Here is an 18052-nt window from a genome sequence, read left to right as displayed (position 1 = left end):
ACCTTGTGAAACATAGTTTTATATTAGTTTAGTTATATATTTCTTAAAATCTAAGCTGTAACATTAGTTCATTTATTTATTTATTTTAGTCTTTTGAAATTTCATCTCAGACGTTTCAATGGAAAACACTTTGCTGCGTATTTTAACACCATATGTTTTCAAAAATGAAACTCTAAAATTATGTTATCATCTGCCCCCTGAGAAACTTCTGAATTATGAGGACCCAACCCTGAACATATACCCGCCTTCTTACAACCACTCAGCCAATCACAGTCATGTTTAAATCCATATTTCATTGTCATTGGCTAACAACACCATTCACTCAATGACGTTTACACCGGCCCAACCAATAGTTGAACAATTGAATGCTCCCTTTTCTCTATTTTGTGTACCAGGACGAGCAACAGGCTCCAACAACGTTTTAGCACAGTAATCTATTTCTGGTTACACAATTCGTTTGTGAAGCATTCATGTAGGTGAACAAGTTAACTAAACGGATTATACGTTGTTTCTTTATAGAAAAAAGTGACTTGTTCGAGGCCCTGGCATGGATGAAGTACGGCCTACCAGTGGTGCCCCAGCCCACGGGCTGGTGCCGCTGTTTCCTCCGGGACTACAGGCTATCTATGGAGAATGTCGGCGACTTTACCCCGAGCAGGCCAACCCTCTGCAAGTTACTGCCATTGTTAAGTATTGGTATGTAACATGTTTTGTTTTTGCTGGTATAATTATGCCTGCGTGAAGTTTGTGAATGCGTTTATTTAGCTTTAGCTAAATGCTAGCCTTCAGTTAGCTTAGCCTACGTGCTAACGTAAACAGTTTTGCTAACTTTCTAAACGATCGTGTGGCCAAAAAAAACTGCTCACGCTATATGTGTCCCTTACAAAACACGATACAAGCACAGCAATATTCAAAAGACAACCTAATAAAATAATACGTATACAGAAAATTTGACGTTATAATTCTTAACTGATTTATTGTCAAATATTCAGTATCTTATAATTCTACAGTAATACTTTTAGCATGGTGTTTGAAGAATAAACCTATCTAGGATAATATGTAGATTTCACCTGAACTCTACATGAAGTATTACACTTTAATCCCCAGAATCTCCGGAAAGAGGAAAATTGGGGTGAGGCAACCTATAACGTTGTTTTTTCAGTATAAAACAAGAAAATATGAAATGCAATCTTCATTATCACATTAGACTGTTTTAAATAGGATTTGATATTTGCTCAGTAGTTGTGCTGAGGGTAGAGGTCTTATTCTTAACCCATTTATGATGGAAACTCATATTTAAGCAGTTTTTAAAATGTTGCCAGGGACATTTAATAGATCAAAGAAAGCAAATATTTTATATTTCCATTCCTAGAAGTACAATTCAATTCAAAAATACTTTATTAATCCCAGAGGGAAATTGATTGCTGTAGTAGCTCAGAATAATAATAATAATCAAGTCATCAAAGAGTTGTTGTATATTACAATGGCTGTTGGCAGGAAGGATCTCCACTAGTGATTACTGTTGCAGAGAAACTGAAGAAGCCTCTGACTGAAGACACTCTTCCGTTGTCGGACAGTCTTGTGAAGAGAATGCTCAGGGTTGTCCATAATTTTCTTGATTCTCTGGAGAATCCTTCTTTGCATTATCTCCTCCAGTGGTTCCGAAACTGCAGAAACTCTGGCTGAGTCGTTGAAAGGACCTCCATCTTGTTGGCCAGTGATCTCACATTGCCCATTATGATCAATGGAAGAGATGGTTTGAATTTCCTCTTTCTCCGTTTCCGTTTTGCTCCCGCTCTGCACCCACGCTTCTTGCGTTTTAGCTCATTTGGGATTTGTGGCTTCAGTTGAGGTATTATTTCAGCCTTTCCAATGTTAATCAGCTGCTCCCGATTGTAAACTAGCTTGTTGCCATGGTTACACATCATAACAAATGCTCAAAAAGGGAAAAAAGCTATAAAAAAACGAAGGCTTGAATAATATTATATGTTGTGATGATGATGTTATGATTTAAACAATATTTTCAATAAACTTTAGATGCTTCAGCTAACATCTGTTATCCAGTATCAAACAAGTCAAGCAAGAACTAAATATGAAAACAAAAACTAGCAAGTAATTTTACGCCCCACATGCTAACTAAGTGCTCTATGACTGATGGTTTGCATTTTGCTCTTTTAACAGGCTTGGTGGACCAGACCCTTTAGACTACATCAGCATGTACAGGAACATGGGCTGTCCAGCCCAGGACGTCCAGGAGCATTGGCACTATGTTAGCTTTGGCCTGAGTGACCTTTATGGAGACAATCGTGTTCACGAGTGAGTGAAGGAAAAGTTTTATTATTTTCTAATATGACAAGCCACTTTGTGTAAAAAATATGTAAATTTCTAGTTAATTTAGTTAAAAAGTGGGGTGTCACCAGTCAGTCGGATAAATATTTGCACTATACACCTTTTACAGTGAAACCTTCAACACCACATGCAAAAACCACTGATCTTACTGGCTCATGCTCAGTGTTGCCTCACCGTTCTTGCAGATTTACTGGAGCAGATGGACCCAGTGGGTTTGGGTTTGAGCTCACTTTTAGACTCAAAAGAGAGGCGGGAGAGACGGCACCTCCAACGTGGCCAGCTGAACTCATGCAAGGCTTGGCTCGCTATGTGTTCCAGTCAGGTAAGATTAAATGGTCATCTTTTAGCAAATCTGCAGTGATTGACCTTGGAGAAAAAAATTTGTTTTTTTATTTATTTATTTTTGCCTTTTTTCTTTTTGATTAACTTTTAATGTTCAAGAATTGTTTTTATTCAGTCATGCATCCTCTAGGATAACTGAGAGTGTTGATCGATTCAGCCACAGTTTATAGATCATCTACTGCATGTTTGTGTTTTGCCACCACAGCAGGATGTTGTAAATTTAAAGGTCATGCTTTTTGTGCATGCTGCTTGCAGTTACAGTATTTTGACATCATAGCTGAATAGAAGTCAAGGCAGTTTCATTTGTATAGCACATTTCATGCACAGTGGCAATTTAATGTGCATTCCAATAGGGAGAACATTAAAATTTAAGATTTTTATTTAAAAGTTTCTAGAGTTGGGGCACATTTGAGGTCACAAAGAAGCTGGGTCCATCTGTTTGCAGCATAGTAGCTAAAAGCAGCTTCACCCTGTTTGGTTCTGACCCACAGTTCTACAAGCTGACTGTTTCCTAAGGATCTCAGAGCTCTGCTGGGCGTATAGGGAGCCTAAGTCACTTCCGCATCATGGTTCCCCGGAAGAACAAAAAAATGAATGCAAGTCAACAGGGCTAAAAACGCTATTTTCTAATCCGCTTTGCGTTACGCCCTGGATTGCACATATGTTGTACTGCAATTTAAATGAAAAGTAATGATGGGTGTTTCGACAACGCCAGTCACGTATTTTGAGATTTATCAGCTTGTCAAAATTCGTAATTAGCATGACCTCAAACTAGAAATCGGCACGTCGCATATGTGACATCACCACATAATCTCCTCTCCACAAAGTAGCTGCTACTTACCAAATGACCAGATTTATGGTGGTTCTTTCGTCCTGTGGGAAGTTCGCTGAACTTACAGCCATTTTCCCTCAGTTTCCTCCGTGTCTGGTTCGATGACGTCACTTTCGTGAAGCACATCTGTAGTCCCGGACTTATTTTCACACAAAACCTAAAATATCATTACCCCCCCCCCCCCCCCCCCCAAAAAAAAAAAGCGTGTTCTTGGTATCAAAATGTGTCTTTAAAATTCACTGACATCATATGTGAAATCCATAGCACATAACCAGCGGAATTAGCAAATTGCGTTTTTAGCCCCGTTGACTTGCGTTCATTTTTTCGTTCTTCCATGATGCGGAAGTGACTTAGGCTCCCTATATACAGGAAGGAGATCGACATGTATTTTGGCCCCATGCCATTGAGTGATTTATAAACTAGTAGAAGCACTTTGAAATTGATTCAGAAGTTTGAAGAGTATGCTGAAGGATGGAGTTGTTTGTATTTAAAGAAACCTCTTTTATTGTGTTTTAATATATTTTAAAAATAATTAACTCTGTAAAAATTAGGGCTGTAGCGAAACCTAGATGACGTCGACGGCTCGATTCTAAAAATTTGTCAATGTCAGATCCGGTAGTCGACGTACCACGTCCACTTGTTGCATCCACAGGAGTTTGTAAATAGAGGTGGAATTTGCTTGTTTTTCCTCTAGTTTGCCCTCTTCTCCACCTTCACTAACATCTCCACCAAATAAGACCCGGAACAATGTCTGTCCGCTACTAGATTCCTTTCCCGTTTTGCCCACCTTCGTCTCCCGGCAACGGACAACAACTTCCGGGGTCAGATGCGCTGCTCCGTCTCAATCGCAGATGTAGAAAATCACCGGGAGCGTTTGTATGTTTATTCTCTTACAGCGGGGTATACAAATACTATTTAAAAAGGTCCAGTCAGAAAGAATTTTTTTAGCCCAAGGTCCGAAAGATCATTATGTCCGACCTACAATAGTGTGACATGTATTTAAGTATCCTAGCAGTTTTATCAACATCTGCATTATTAATTTGCATATCAAATCAGAAATACTTCAGTGTAATTCAAATACTTATGACATTTATTGTCACTTAAAGTGTTGAACATGTAAATGATTTCTTTGGAATGTTCTCTCATTTACTAAATAAAAGTAGAAAAAAGTGTCAACAAGAAAATAACACATGGCAACTGAATCTTCACAAACTACTAACTTCAGAATAAATGTAGAAAAAGCTTAATTTTTTTACATTTTTCCTCTTCACGTGCGAACTAAAAAGTCTTAAAATGATTTTAAAAAATGTGACTTTGCACACATGTAATAACTGAACATATATTTAGGTTAATGTTTTCCACATTTTTACTTAGTGAGAGAAGTGAGCTCTTGCTTGTCCTGCCAACATTTTGAACCTGGGCTTGAATGGAGACAGAGCCATCCTCATGCATGTGTGGAGATGCTCATTGGTGAGCCTGGAACGATATTTGTTTTTTATAATGTTCATTGTGGAGAACGCTGCCTCACAGTTGTGGGTGGAACCAAACATGGTCAGGATGTACAAGGCTACTTTCTTTAGATGTGAGAAAGCTGTCTCAGGAACCATTTGGAGCCAGAATGAGGACGGGTCAGTCCTGGCAGACAGTTCTTTCATGGCCAAGTTTGCTTGGAGGTCAACTAACTCCATCTGAAGATCCCTGGCATTGACCCATTTAAAATGCTGTGTGGCTTCCTTTGAGAAGCTCCTGACATCTGTGATGAGGAATGGGTTCTGAATGAACATGGTGAGCTGCTGGCCAATGCTGAAGCTATCAAAACGATTGCTGAAGTTAGCAATAAGTTTATCAATGAAGACAACAAACGACGAGACATCTCGCTGTCCCTGAACCTGTTCCTGCACTGCTGGGAAGTGGACACAGTCTTCCTGCAAGTCCTCCTTGAACATTTCAAGTTTTCTCTGAAAGGCACGGACAGCTGTCATTAGTTCACAAATGGAATTGTCCTTGCCCTGTAGCCTCAAGTTCAGTTCGTTTAGATGTGAAGTTATATCAACCAAAAAGGCAACATTGTCCATCTGCTTCTCATTTTATAGAAATGTAGACAACTGTGTTGCCTTATGATGTTTTAGCTCTGCCAAAAAAGATGCTACTTCCCTCCTGATGGCCCAAAAGCGTGCTAAAACTCTGCCTTTGCTGAGCCATCTCACATTGTTGGGCAGCAGAAGATCATCAGCATTGGCATCAACTTCTTTGAGGAATTCTCTAAGCATGCGATGCTGGTAGGAAGAGGACGCTCTAAGAAAGTTGATCATTTTCATCACTGAAGTCATCACCTCAGCATGCTCATCTTGACAGGGAGGCACAGAGGACAGATTGATGAATAATGCAATGGTAGGTTAAGAGGTCAGGGTTGTCTTTCTTCATTCTTGTTACAGCTCCCTTTTCTCTCCCTATCATAGCAGGGGCTCCATCTGTAGTTATTGAAATCACTTTTGAAGGCTCAATTCCTCTCTTTGCCAACATCTCCATAATGGCCAGGTAGATGTCCTCTCCTGTTGTGCTGGTCTGAAGAGGAGTAATACCCAGCAGGTCTTCATAGAATGCTTTCTGCTCTGCGTAATAAAACCTCACATAAACCAACAGCTGAGCATTATCACACACGTCAGTGGACTCATCCACAGCCAAACCTACACATGGTGCCTTCTGTATGGCTTCATCTAGCTGGGCTACAACATCCTGAGTCAGTATTTCACTTTTCTTTGTAGCAGATGATGCTGATATGGGGATTTGCTTTATTTTTTCACAAACTTCTTGTTTTTCTTTTCCTTCAAACAGTGTTTCATCAACTGCTGTCATACACTCTTTGACAACCTCTCCATCAGTAAATGGTTTTTTGTGCTGACCCAAAATCCAAGAAACTCTGAGGGAACTCTCATGGGCTCGTTGCTGAGCAGTGAACGTGTGGCTCAGGATCCTGGTGGACTGTTCATATTGGGCTTTGAGACTACGTATTTTCTCTGATCTTACTTCTGATCTGAGGGGATATGTTTCTTCAAAACATTTGTGTTTTGTCTCATAATGGCGTTTCACATTGCCACTTTTAATAAGTGCCACTGTTTCTGAACATATGAGACAAACAGGTTTTGTGCCACCAGTGGGAAGAACAAAGACAAATGACTCTGTCCATTCTGGATTAAATGCTCTATTTTCGCTGTCCACTTTCCGTTTTTTAGAGGCTGCCATTTCTGCTTTCTCTACTTCTCTCCGTCTCACCCGCCTGAATCTCTCCTTGTCGCCTGTCGCCGCTTTCCTTTTCTCTAACTGAATTCCTCCTCCTTTACACCTGAATCTCTCCTTGTCGCTGCTCTTAGCCTGAATGTCTCCTTCTTTCCACCGCTCTCCGCCTGAATCTCTCGTTTTCTCTGTTCGAATTTCTGCTCTTCGCTGCTCTCCTTCTCTCCGGCGTCTGAACCGTTTATTTTCGCTACGTATCGCCTGTATTTTCTGGCAGGAATAAAACATGTTATTGGCTTGTTGGTGTCACGTGGTCTGACTAAACTCGCGCACAATTGGCCTGTGGGTGTTCGTGGATGCTAGAATACTACCGTAAAGAATGCAATAGCTGCACCGGCCAGAAGCGGTTATAAAATTAGGCGAACTTTATTTTGGCATTAGGCTCGGGTCCACACCAGACAGCATTTCGGTCCGGATCCGGACCCAGGTCCGCCTATTAGTGATCTCTGTCTTACAGTAACAATTTATCAATTTTTCTGAGGAATTTATTAGAGATTTTTTAGGTTTTTATTAACTGTGCAATAGAAAAATAATCATTAGATTAATTGTCTAAATAGTCATTAGAATAGTCGACTATTCGATAAAATAATCATCAGAAAAATCGTTTTAAAAATAATCGTTTACCCCCAGCCCTAGTCAAAACACATGTTGACTTTATGTAAATCTTCTGGTTAGTAAATAACGTAGTAAATAGAAATGTGGTTAACCAGGGAGGGGTTATTGATAAAGCCTCAAAGCAAAAGCAGAAGGCCGTTCGCTCCATTTTCGAGGTGTGTGTGTGTGTGTGTGTGTGTGTGTGTGTGTGTGTGTGTGTGTGTGTGTGTGTGTGTGTGTGTGTGTGTGTGTGTGTGTGTGTGTGTGTGTGTGTGTGTGTGTGTGTGTGTGTGTGTGTGTGTGTGTGTGTGTGTGTGTGTGTGTGTGTGCGCACGTGCGCTTGTCTTTATATGTTTAAGTGGAAAGTTTGACTTTAACCTGTAGTATGTGGACATTTCCAAATTGTGGGGACATTTTCCTTGACCAAATGAACGCCGACTCTTTTATCTTTGTCTGGACTGGGTGCTCAGTCACGACCTCCCAAGTAGTTTCTTTTGCTTTCTGTTCTACATCTGGAGCTCGGTATCATCCCTTTTCCTGTTACTGTAACTCTTCTTCAGCATTTCTGTGCAGTCATACAGTGAAACAAAGGAAAGTGGCACTGCTTTCTACTTGTGGCTAAAGGCAATGAGCCAGTGGTGCTTGACATGTGTTCGTGTTTTGTGTTGTAGAGAGAAGAGGCAGCATCATTTTAAATGAGTGAAATAAATGGCCTTTTCTTTTTTTACTGTCTTCTGCAGAAAACACATTTTGTAGTGGTGACCACGTGTCATGGCACAGTCCGCTGGACAACAGTGAGTCTCGTATCCAACACATGTTGTTAACAGAAGACCCACAGATGCAGCCAGTTCACACTCCCTTTGGCACAGTGAGCTTTCTTCAGGTGAGTTCACATATGGGATGGAAACCAGGACACATTTCCTTAATTTCTTTCCACAAAGTCAGATCTTATAACTGTTTTAAAGAGTGAATTTAAATCAAAGCTGGACAGAGGCAGAACGTGACGGTCCTGCCAGTGTCGGCAAAACCTTCCCTTTGTTAAAGAAGAAGAGGAAATAAAACGAGAGGAAACATCAAGTCCAATCTGTGTGTGTTTGATTTTTCTCAGTTGCATACAAGTTCTGTTGCTTAAAGGTGCATTATGTAGAAATGAAGTAAAAATGATATCCTGTGGTAAAATTGGGTTACTGCAACCACTTTAAACAACTGGAGCTTTTTGCCGGCCATCATCGAATAACAATTGTCGGCGCTGCAGCATTAGCTCACAGGAGACACGGCAACCCCACACTCACAGATGATAAATAGTAGTTACCAATATGTCCCTCCTTCCTTTGTTTTGAAAGAAGAAAAACTTACAATTCCCACTTATTTGGTATGTACTGTACTGTTTGATGGTGTTACAAGTGGTATTGCTGCTTTATAAGGATGTATTCAAATACACCGAAAAACAGACTGACCTTTAAGTTTTGGATCATCTGACGGCTGATTAAGGCACTCATGTAGATTATGGACAGATTCTGATTCTCTGATTTTTATTTTTTACTTTTTGTTTATTTTTTTGGTGCAAATCTCATCTAAGCATATTAAATAGATTAAACAGTCAATTTTCAATAAGATTTCTCTTTATTATTGTTGACAACTAATTTTCTTGTAATTTCTTGGAGTTTTTTTTCCTAGATGTTAGCTAAATAAGTAAAAGGACCTTTTGCTCTCACTTGCTAGGCTAGGCTGAAGGTGTGGATATGAACAGCAGGGTACTTTCAGGTCTAAAGTTTGTATGAAGTGTATTTTTACTAAAATAGATTGTAGAGATGTTATGAAGTCCTCTCCACTCTGTGTGCAGATTGTGGGTGTGTGTACCGAGGAGCTGCAGGCGGCCCAACAGTGGAATGGCCAGGGAATCCTGGAGCTGATGCGTGGAATCGGAGTGTGAGTAAAACTCTGTAAACAGGGTTTTTAGGTTCATTTATAAACAGTGTTTTGGGTTTTAAAGTGGCAAATATACACTGTACTTGTTGCTTTTATGGAGAAGATTGCATTTTACTTCCACCAAAACTAGTCAACACAGGAAATAAGAAAGTGTATCGACTTAAAAAAAAATACATGTGAGGTTAAAGTCAGTCGGTTAGAGAGAAATCACCAAGTTCAACCTCTCAGAGCTTCATTTACATCACTCTATCCATCTGTGATCATTAGAAAAATCACTCGTTAGTGTAAATAATTATTTGTAAAAATGTCTTCTGTCCAAAAAGGGGGGACAGGGCATTGAAGCTGAACATGAGGTTACCTGCCTGAATTAATTAGCTGTGTTTCTGTAGCAGTTTGTAGTGATAGTCTCCATACGTTGGATCAAAAAACGTTTCCTGTTTCTTTGGGTGAGTCTGACCTGCTGTTGGGCATCAAACGGTAAAGTGGGCGTGGGTGGTAATTGATCCCTACTGCTTTTCTTAAGTCTGGCAGATCCCACTGTTAGATAAATCAGTGAAACTATCAACAGTATCATTTGTTGAAACGGTAAAGAGTAAAAAAAAAAACACTTTAAAACCAGGACATGTCTACTTTTCATTTAGCGAATAATTACATAAGACCTTTTGCCCTTTTTCCATAAACAAGTTGAGACACTGATATAAACGTTCCTGAGCCGAGTGGAGCAGAAGAAAGAACATGGAAGAAGAGTTCTGCTTTAGTAGAAGGTGTTTAAATTCCATCTCCATGAGTATGTTGTGAACAGAGAGTAAGGTGTTTGGTTATTTGTTCACTTATTAACTTTTTGTGTTTGGCGACAAGTTAATACTAATGGTGTGTGTGTGTGTGTGTGTGTGTGTGTGTGTGTGTGTGTGTGTGTGTGTGTGTGTGTGTGTGTGTGTGTGTGTGTGTGTGTGTGTGTGTGTGTGTGTGTGTGTGTGTGTGTGTGTGTGTGTGTGTGTGTGTGTGTGTGTGTGTGTGTGTGTGTGTGTGTGTGTGTGTGTGTGTGTGTGTGTGTGTGTGTGCGTGCGTGCGTGCGTGCGTGCGTGCGTGCGTGCGTGTGTACAGAGCTGGCGGCCCTTGGCTAATCACAGACATGAGGCGAGGAGAGACTATTTTTGAAATTGATCCACACCTACAAGTAAGGCTTTATTAAATTCAGCTCCTACATTTATTTTCATATTGTTTTTGGGTTTTGATTCATATAACATTCATAAGTTCACGGAAGCCACTAACGGCACATGAAGGTCAAAATGTTTAGAATAATTGGACCTGTTTTCACTTTTGGAACTTCTTGGAAATGTTCCCGAACCTCCGTGGCGTGCATATGTCTCCATATAACCCGGCTGAGCTGAAAAGAGTTTTCAGGTCTTATCACGAACCGACCAAGTACCTGTACAGGGGTAGATACTCAGAAACATCCCAATAGAGTCACTGTGCGGGACTTGTGGTTAACTCGTGCTGATTGGTTGTAACTCAGTGGTAAATGGCATCAGCAGACGTCGGCCAAACAACCGTTAGTTGTTGAGTTGCTAGTGAACAGTGTTGGGAACGTTACTTTAAAAAAGTAATTAGTTATAGTTACTAATTACTTGGTCAAAAAAGTAACTCGTGTACTTACCGAGTTACAAGATTATAAAAGTAACTAATTACAAGAAAACTAACTACTTAGTTACTTTTTTCATTAAAGAATGCAAGAAAAATGGGTTCCCCTCTTAATTAAACTTACTTAATTTACTAAAAATTACTATAATAGTGAAATATAAATGACTAATGACTGGAACATAATAAAATGAATGTCCAAATGTTTTTTTATAAACCTGAATAATTTAAATAAATAAGCACTTAACAGGAGGAACTACTGACAGGAGCATTACACTTATCTAGACTATTAAAAGGTCACTGTGTGATATTTAACAAGACCCCAATCTGCTAAAATTTAAAATTGCAAATAGAAACACCTGTTTCCCGAGCCTTTAAATGGTCTCTCAGTCTAGTTAAATTACAGAAATGAATGTAATTTTGCACAGCATTTTAATTTTTCCAGCTTCACATAATTGTGTGTTTTAGTAGCATTTCTGTTGCTGGTAATCCAGTAATGGTTAAATAAATAAATAAATAAAATCCTTTAAAATGACACTAGAAGAGGCACAAGCCTGATGGAGGACTACATTTACTAACTTGGGTCAGACCCAAACACAGAAGAGCTGAAGCTGGGTGGTAAACACACACAGGCAGTTCTAATAACACCTGAGCTCCATGACGTTTGAGACTGATGCATCAGTGTTACAGCGGGACTGAAGGCATGATCAGAAACAGGTTACAGCTGGTTGATCTAGGAAGGTAGAAGATCAGGACGTCTGAGCGGTGAACAGGTGAGCGGACCTCCGGGACGTCCCGCTGTCACGCTAAGAAGGGCACGGCTGCAGACCCGCAGATTCGCTGCTGCAGATTCCCACCTGCAGCAGCGAATCTGCGGGTCTGCAGCCGTAGATATTCATCACATCTTCCTCGTTCTTCACGGCCGTAATGCGCTTGGATGAAAACATCTACCTCTTTAGCTCCTGATCAGCTGATGACAGCTTCTACACACCGCGCTGCTTAACGCACGCATTTCCTTATCAGAAACAGAAACGACGTTTTGATAAAAGGTGGTAATTAATTAGATTGCTTGTTACTGAAAAAATATATATTTTTATTAACGCGGTTATTTTAAACGGCGTTATTCCCATCACTGCTCTGTTGTGTCTATAGCATGCAGTGACTGAGACAGTGAGGGTCTCCGCCCACCCGGCCAGTCATCATCGTGTTTGTAAGTGCGTTATCGACACCTCTCTCTCCCTGGCTGCAGCTGAAGTGTGGCGGTCAGAAAGCCTCACGCTGTTGCTCAACGTTCGACAAGCACATAGTAACGCACAACCTTCCGTCCCCAGTAACGGTAACGGCGTTGCAACAGTGGGAAAAGTAATTAATTAGATTATTCCATTACCTAAAAAAAGAACGCCGTTAGTAACGCTGTTATAGTTAAACAGTGTTATTTCCATCACTGCTGGTGAAGCAGAATGGAAGGAAAAGAAAGTAAGCAGCATTGATGCTGCTTTAAAATAGCCGTTTCTAGACTCCCAACACTGAACAATGTGGCGGACATTCTCCTCGTTAGTTTCACAGAGCACCATAAAATTTATGGTGCATTTTCTGATCATTGAACACCACTTTTTACTTCACACAGCCGCTCTCCTGGTCCTTTTAATGGATTGAATTATGCTGTATTTTGAAAGAATAATGTTCGTACACACCTTTTCTAGCTGATCTGTGACATCACTCAACGGTGGTGATATGCTGACGTCTTAACAAAGTCCTGAAAGGGCTGAATTTGAAATGAGACACGGGCTGAGAAGAGGCAGCCATTTCCAGAAAATTCCTGGAACTCCTACAGTGGAAACATGTCTTATGTGTTGTTTATTAAAGCTAACAAATCCTAACTACATGTTTAAGGCACTAAAGAGTTAAACAAGTTAAATCTCTGATACCTTTTAGACTAGTGTTAACTATTGCATATATGTTTTGCTCATCTAAGCAGGAGAGAGTGGACATGGGTATTGAGACGGAGGGCTCTAATCTGAGTGGGGTCAGCGCTAAGTGTGTATGGGATGATCTGAGTCGCCCGCCGGACGACGAAGAGGACAGCCGGTCCATCTGCATCGGCTCACAGCCACGCCGGCTCTCTAACAAAGGTGCTCCATCTTCTAAACGACTAAAACTGGATATTTAGCCAGCAGTTCCAAAAGCATTTCACTAAATATCTGCTTCACGGTGAGGTGATCTTTGTTTTTATTTAAACAGATACAGAGCAGATCAGAGAGACCCTAAGAAAGGGACTAGAGTTCAACAGCAAGACGGCACTACCACCCATCAGCAGCCAGAAGCAGAACCACGAGAGGTCTCAGTGAGTTTCCTCCCACACCTAAACACTCACATGGGTTTCAGGAAGATAAGTCACTGCTGCATGTGCAGTGACTCAGAACCCCACTGACATCTGAGCTGTTATCACTGTTGTTCCGTAGACACCGGAATTTTATGCTTCAGGTTTTCTGTGGAGTCTGTTGAGACTTCTGGTTCCATATCTTGTGAAATCTATTCATTCCTGTTGGCTGACAAAGCCTGCAGCCCGACATTTCCTTTGGCTTTGGTGAGGGGAGGGGTTTTCCACAGAAATGAGTGACATCATCATGTATCATAATACTCCGCTCTTAGTTTTTTGCATTCTTTGTGGATTTTTCAGGAGCCGGAAGGATAGTCTGGAGAGCGAGAGCTCGGCAGCCATTATTCCTCATGAGCTGGTCCGAACACGACAGCTGGAGAGCATTCATCTGAAGTTTAACCAAGAGTCAGGCACACTCCTGCCTCTCTGCCTGCGGTACTGCTACACTCACTGTTCACACCCCAAAACCACATCTACCATCATAGGAATTTTCTAAAACCGATAAACAAGCACACTTTACCTTGGAATAGGTTTGGCAGAGGATGTTACAGGAACACTGCAGTGTTAATTTTGTTGACAAAATATTTTCATCACGAAAATATATTTACAGACGAAAATGAAACAAAATTTCAAAATAAAAGCTTGGAAAAAGACGAAGACGGTAATTAAATTGATTGAAACTTTTAGTTAACGAATGAAAGACGAGACGAAAACCCACGATAACGAATGTCTAATCAGAAGACAGGAAAGATGCATGACGCAAATAAAAGGACCAATCAACAAATTGAACAGGCGGGACTAGGTGAGAAGAGAACCAATCAGAGTCCGCTTTGTTTAGAGGTGACGCTAGGCCTACCATAATAATAATCAACTTCTCCATGTTTGCTCGGAGATGTACGGAGCTCTCGGATGCGACCTGACTGCTCACACTGTACGTCTGGTAGCAACACGTCGGACCTAAAAATATGCTAAAAATAGCGGTTTTTACTCAACACGTCAGACATTTTTGTCTTGTTTTACCTGTTGTCCTTCGGGAGCGCTGCAGGAGGACACACAGCGATTTATGGGGGTTGGATGAGGAAAACGAAATAAAGAAAGTAAATCTGTGTTTTGTGATCAGTTTAATTTGACATGAACACGACAAACACGCTTTCTTGACAATCTTTGTGAGTAAAAAAAATGTGTAGAAATAAAAACGAACAGCGTGTGTTATTAGGGGAATAGCGGGTGAGCGGTGTTGATGCATGATCGCGCATGTGCCGTGAGCGGTTCTGATATTTTAGCTGCTCGCAGCGCCGCTTCAACAGTGCGATACCCTCACGAGGGACGAGCAAAATATCAAACATGCCAGAAGTCCGTGCAAGTTCACTGTTGCACAGTTGAAGTGGTGCAGCGAGCGGCTGCGACCCAAAAAGTACCAGAACTGCTCACGGCACATGCGCAATCATGCACACACGTTGTTTGTTTTTGCGCAATGAGGAAGTGCACGTGCGCTCTAAACCAGGACTAGACCAGTAAAGTGAAGCATGCTTTTGGCTGTTTATAATTATCACAATGTCTGGTTTGCACTGCTATGTTCCGAGTCCCGAGCCCACACAGATGTTTTACCGGTACGTTTTATAACCCGGTGCGTCTTTTGTATGTGTTAAATGCCAAAAAGACACCCGTAACTGACCGCTTACAGGTCCTGTACTGTACTTATTTTGGGGTGTTAACCATTTTATTGTGAAAAGTTTCTGGAAAAATCCATGCCCTCAAAAGAGGAGTTTTTATTTTTGAGTGCATGCTAGTTTGAAAAAATGCTTGTTGTGCAATTGCTAAAAAGAGCACTTTTGTAATTCCCAGTGTGCTTTTTGTATTTTATTAAACACGTAAGTGTTAAACATGTGAAGTGTTTTTTTTTTATTCAAATATTCTATGTTCTTAGCTGTGTGTGCTATATCTGATCAGTGGTGGTTAAGAGTTTGGACCCTGTGTATTAAATTACACTAGTTTTTCCGTGCTCTATACAAAAGTAGGAAATTACTTCATTAGAAAAAAATATATGCATTTTGTTGACTAAAATTGCTTATTTTTATCGACTACAATTACTTTATTTTCATCGACTAAAATGGGACTAAAACTAAAATAAATCTAATGACTAAAATTAGACTAAGACTAAAATTAATTTTTAGCCAAAAGACTAAGACTAAAATAAAATTAAAATTTCCTGTCAAAATTAACACTGGAACGCTGATGCCAAAACCTTTCTGGAAATAATCTCTGGAATAAAAAAAATAAATAATAATAATTATGTACTACTAAAGGTGTTTGAGGAGGAACGATGTTGTTCTTTTTGTGGTGAAATCTTGGGCCAACTCTTCACCCCTACTCGCAGGAGTCTGGGGTGGATGCCATGAGCTTTGGGTAGTTACAGGAATGGGAAAAATAGAACAAAACTTGTATCTCCAGATTCTTTTTTTTTTTTTTTTTTAGCTTACCCTTGATATACGATAAATATCTTTATCCTTTTCTTCGTGTAAAGTAATCACGAAAACGCAGGTAAATGCCCGAGCTACACGTCAGACAGGCAGTTTATTTTAATTAAATTTATTGTCCAAGTAATATAATTTAAATGCCATTTAGGGGTGTGTCATATCACATCATTCACAATATTACCAGTATTTTTCTTGCCCTTGGAGAAAAAAAATCATGTTAAGCTAGTTTTATAACATAAAAACTATGCAACAAATTATGCTCACGTGGGTTAGGCAGCGCCAACTTAATAAAGCTGTGAAGGCAAACACGGTTGAAATTTCACAATGTTCACTCACATGAGTAGGGAAACAATCCTGGTAGTTTCTGGGGTATTTTGGTCTCTGCAGGCCCCCGTACCTGGTTATGTGGAAGGGGTTGGCCTGTCTCAATCTCTACACAAACAGGAAAAACAAAACCCCTCAGTCATGGTGAAAAGGCTCACTCAAACACCAGTGTCTGCTAAATATTTTAAAACTACAAAGATGGATGCAAAGTTTCGGGTTGCATGAACTCTAGATGGCTCAGTGTTTAGACCAAGGGTCTGCGGGCTTTACAATCAATTGTTGTTTTTCCTCCGCATCCACTAGAATAAAACTTTAGAGTCTCAACTGTTACAGGACTCTTTAAAAAGAAACAATTTATAGTTTTTGAAAAATATCTGCGGAAGAGGACTAGAGCCATTGACAACAAGTTTGTTTTTCTCAGAATTGTGAGAATAAAGTAAGAATTCTGAGAAAAACCTAATTTGATCTATGTTACGACCCGGCTCGAGGGATCGCTACATAAAAAGGAAGGACTGCACACATGTTAGAGTTTGAGTATTTTTATTAAAGTCATAAATCTTTTTTTAATCCTCTTCTTCTCTTTTGTTTCTATTGTTTAGCAATAATAATTTATTTTTCTTAATTTTATTATGTTTATGTATGTTTAAATAAACATCAATTCCATCACAATGAGGGGATGTGAAGAGTCATCTTATGATGTGAACTGCTGTTTTCTGGCCAAACTAAAGAAGACTCCTGAATATAAATGTGTGTAACTGGAGTTAACACTGTTGTATTTGTTTTTGCACAGGGGCAGGTTGTTGCATGGAAGACATTTCACTTACAAAAGTATCAACGGAGACACGGCCATTACGTTTGTGTCCACAGGAGTAGAAGGAGCGTTTGCTACCGAGGAGAATCCCTATGCGGCGCATGGCCCTTGGCTTCAGGTATAAAAGTCTCTTCAGGTCTTCCACAAGACTTTCAGTCTCTCTCTTTTTGTTTTACTTTCTTCTTCTCCACTTGCACAGATCCTGTTGACTGAGGAGTTTGTTGAGCAAATGCTCGGGGATTTACAGGAGCTCAACACTCGCGAGGAGGCAAGTAGAGCTTTTCTGTTTGAACTTTTACTTTCAGATTTCCTTTCTGGTTCACCCCAAGTGTCCAATCTCTTTGTTTAGACAAAGCTACCTAAGGAGTACAGTTGGCCTGAAAAGAAGCTGAAGATTTCCGTCCTACCAGACTCTGTGTTTGATAATCCATTGCAATGAAACGGAAACACTTAATGGAAAAAGACACAATTCTCCTCAGACACACGTTCAGAGCTCCTAGTGCCTGCATACCAACCCTGCTCTAAGGGTCGTACATATCTGGAAATCCAGAGACTACTTCACTTTTGAAGATGATCCTGAGAATCAACTCAACATTTCTGACTGTTACCCAGTTTTCAAAGACCTGCTGTTTACAACATTTCTCTGAGGTTTGAATACTTGCGAGGTGATGGAATCAGCCTCGAACCAGCCTGTTCACATGGCTAACCCGTGAGAACGCTCCTGCAGGCCTTTTTTATGCTTTTATTTGTCCAGTTGGCCAGAAATGTACTGTAATACTGCAGCTGAGTGAGTGTCCACGAGCCTCAGACGCGGTGTTGGAAGCAATGACTCTCAAGGCAAGGGCTATTTATTCCAGTGGCCTTAGAAAGAGAATAAAAACACAAAGCAGTTTATCAGTGTTGTTTTCAGAAATGCTTTTGTGTATAGTATTTACAAATGCTGGACATTTTTCTTTTATGTGTTTGTGTTCACGCCAAAGTTTCAACTGTTTCCGTAGCAATAGCTTCAGCTAAAAGCTAAATATTTTTGACACTTCTTAGATATGAAATGCTGCTGGTGTAGCCACCTCCCAACTCCACCA

General features: G+C 40.3%; 2 protein-coding genes across 6 annotated transcripts; one reads left to right on the top strand and one right to left on the bottom strand.

Moving 5' to 3' along the window:
• The first annotated feature begins 348 nt into the window (after positions 1-348).
• On the top strand, positions 349-17636 carry sufu (suppressor of fused homolog (Drosophila)). Of its 5 annotated transcripts, none has more exons than XM_070542420.1 (13): positions 349-429; positions 520-696; positions 2182-2316; positions 2535-2671; positions 8152-8294; positions 9255-9340; positions 10445-10517; positions 12954-13110; positions 13220-13322; positions 13659-13793; positions 16950-17088; positions 17170-17238; positions 17320-17636. In XM_070542420.1, exons 2-13 carry the CDS (start codon positions 548-550, stop codon positions 17407-17409), a joined length of 1416 nt encoding a protein of 471 aa, XP_070398521.1. In that variant the 5' UTR covers positions 349-429; positions 520-547; the 3' UTR covers positions 17410-17636. The 5 variants fall into 5 exon arrangements, with proteins under 5 accessions (XP_070398521.1, XP_070398522.1, XP_070398523.1 ...); XM_070542423.1 differs by lacking the exon at positions 349-429 and adding an exon at positions 1657-1756 and having other exon boundaries at positions 560-696; XM_070542421.1 differs by having other exon boundaries at positions 394-696; positions 12957-13110.
• On the bottom strand, positions 5817-7246 carry LOC139062093 (SCAN domain-containing protein 3-like). The gene is made up of 2 exons (XM_070542424.1): positions 6867-7246; positions 5817-6800 (listed from the first exon to the last, which is right to left on the bottom strand). Exons 1-2 carry the CDS (start codon positions 7043-7045, stop codon positions 5867-5869), a joined length of 1113 nt encoding a protein of 370 aa, XP_070398525.1. The 5' UTR covers positions 7046-7246; the 3' UTR covers positions 5817-5866.
• Positions 17637-18052: the final 416 nt, after the last annotated feature.

Source organism: Nothobranchius furzeri, chromosome 12 (genome assembly GCF_043380555.1).
Source record: "Nothobranchius furzeri strain GRZ-AD chromosome 12, NfurGRZ-RIMD1, whole genome shotgun sequence".
Lineage (NCBI taxonomy): Eukaryota > Metazoa > Chordata > Actinopteri > Cyprinodontiformes > Nothobranchiidae > Nothobranchius > Nothobranchius furzeri.
This window is presented reverse-complemented; position numbering and strand designations above follow the sequence as displayed.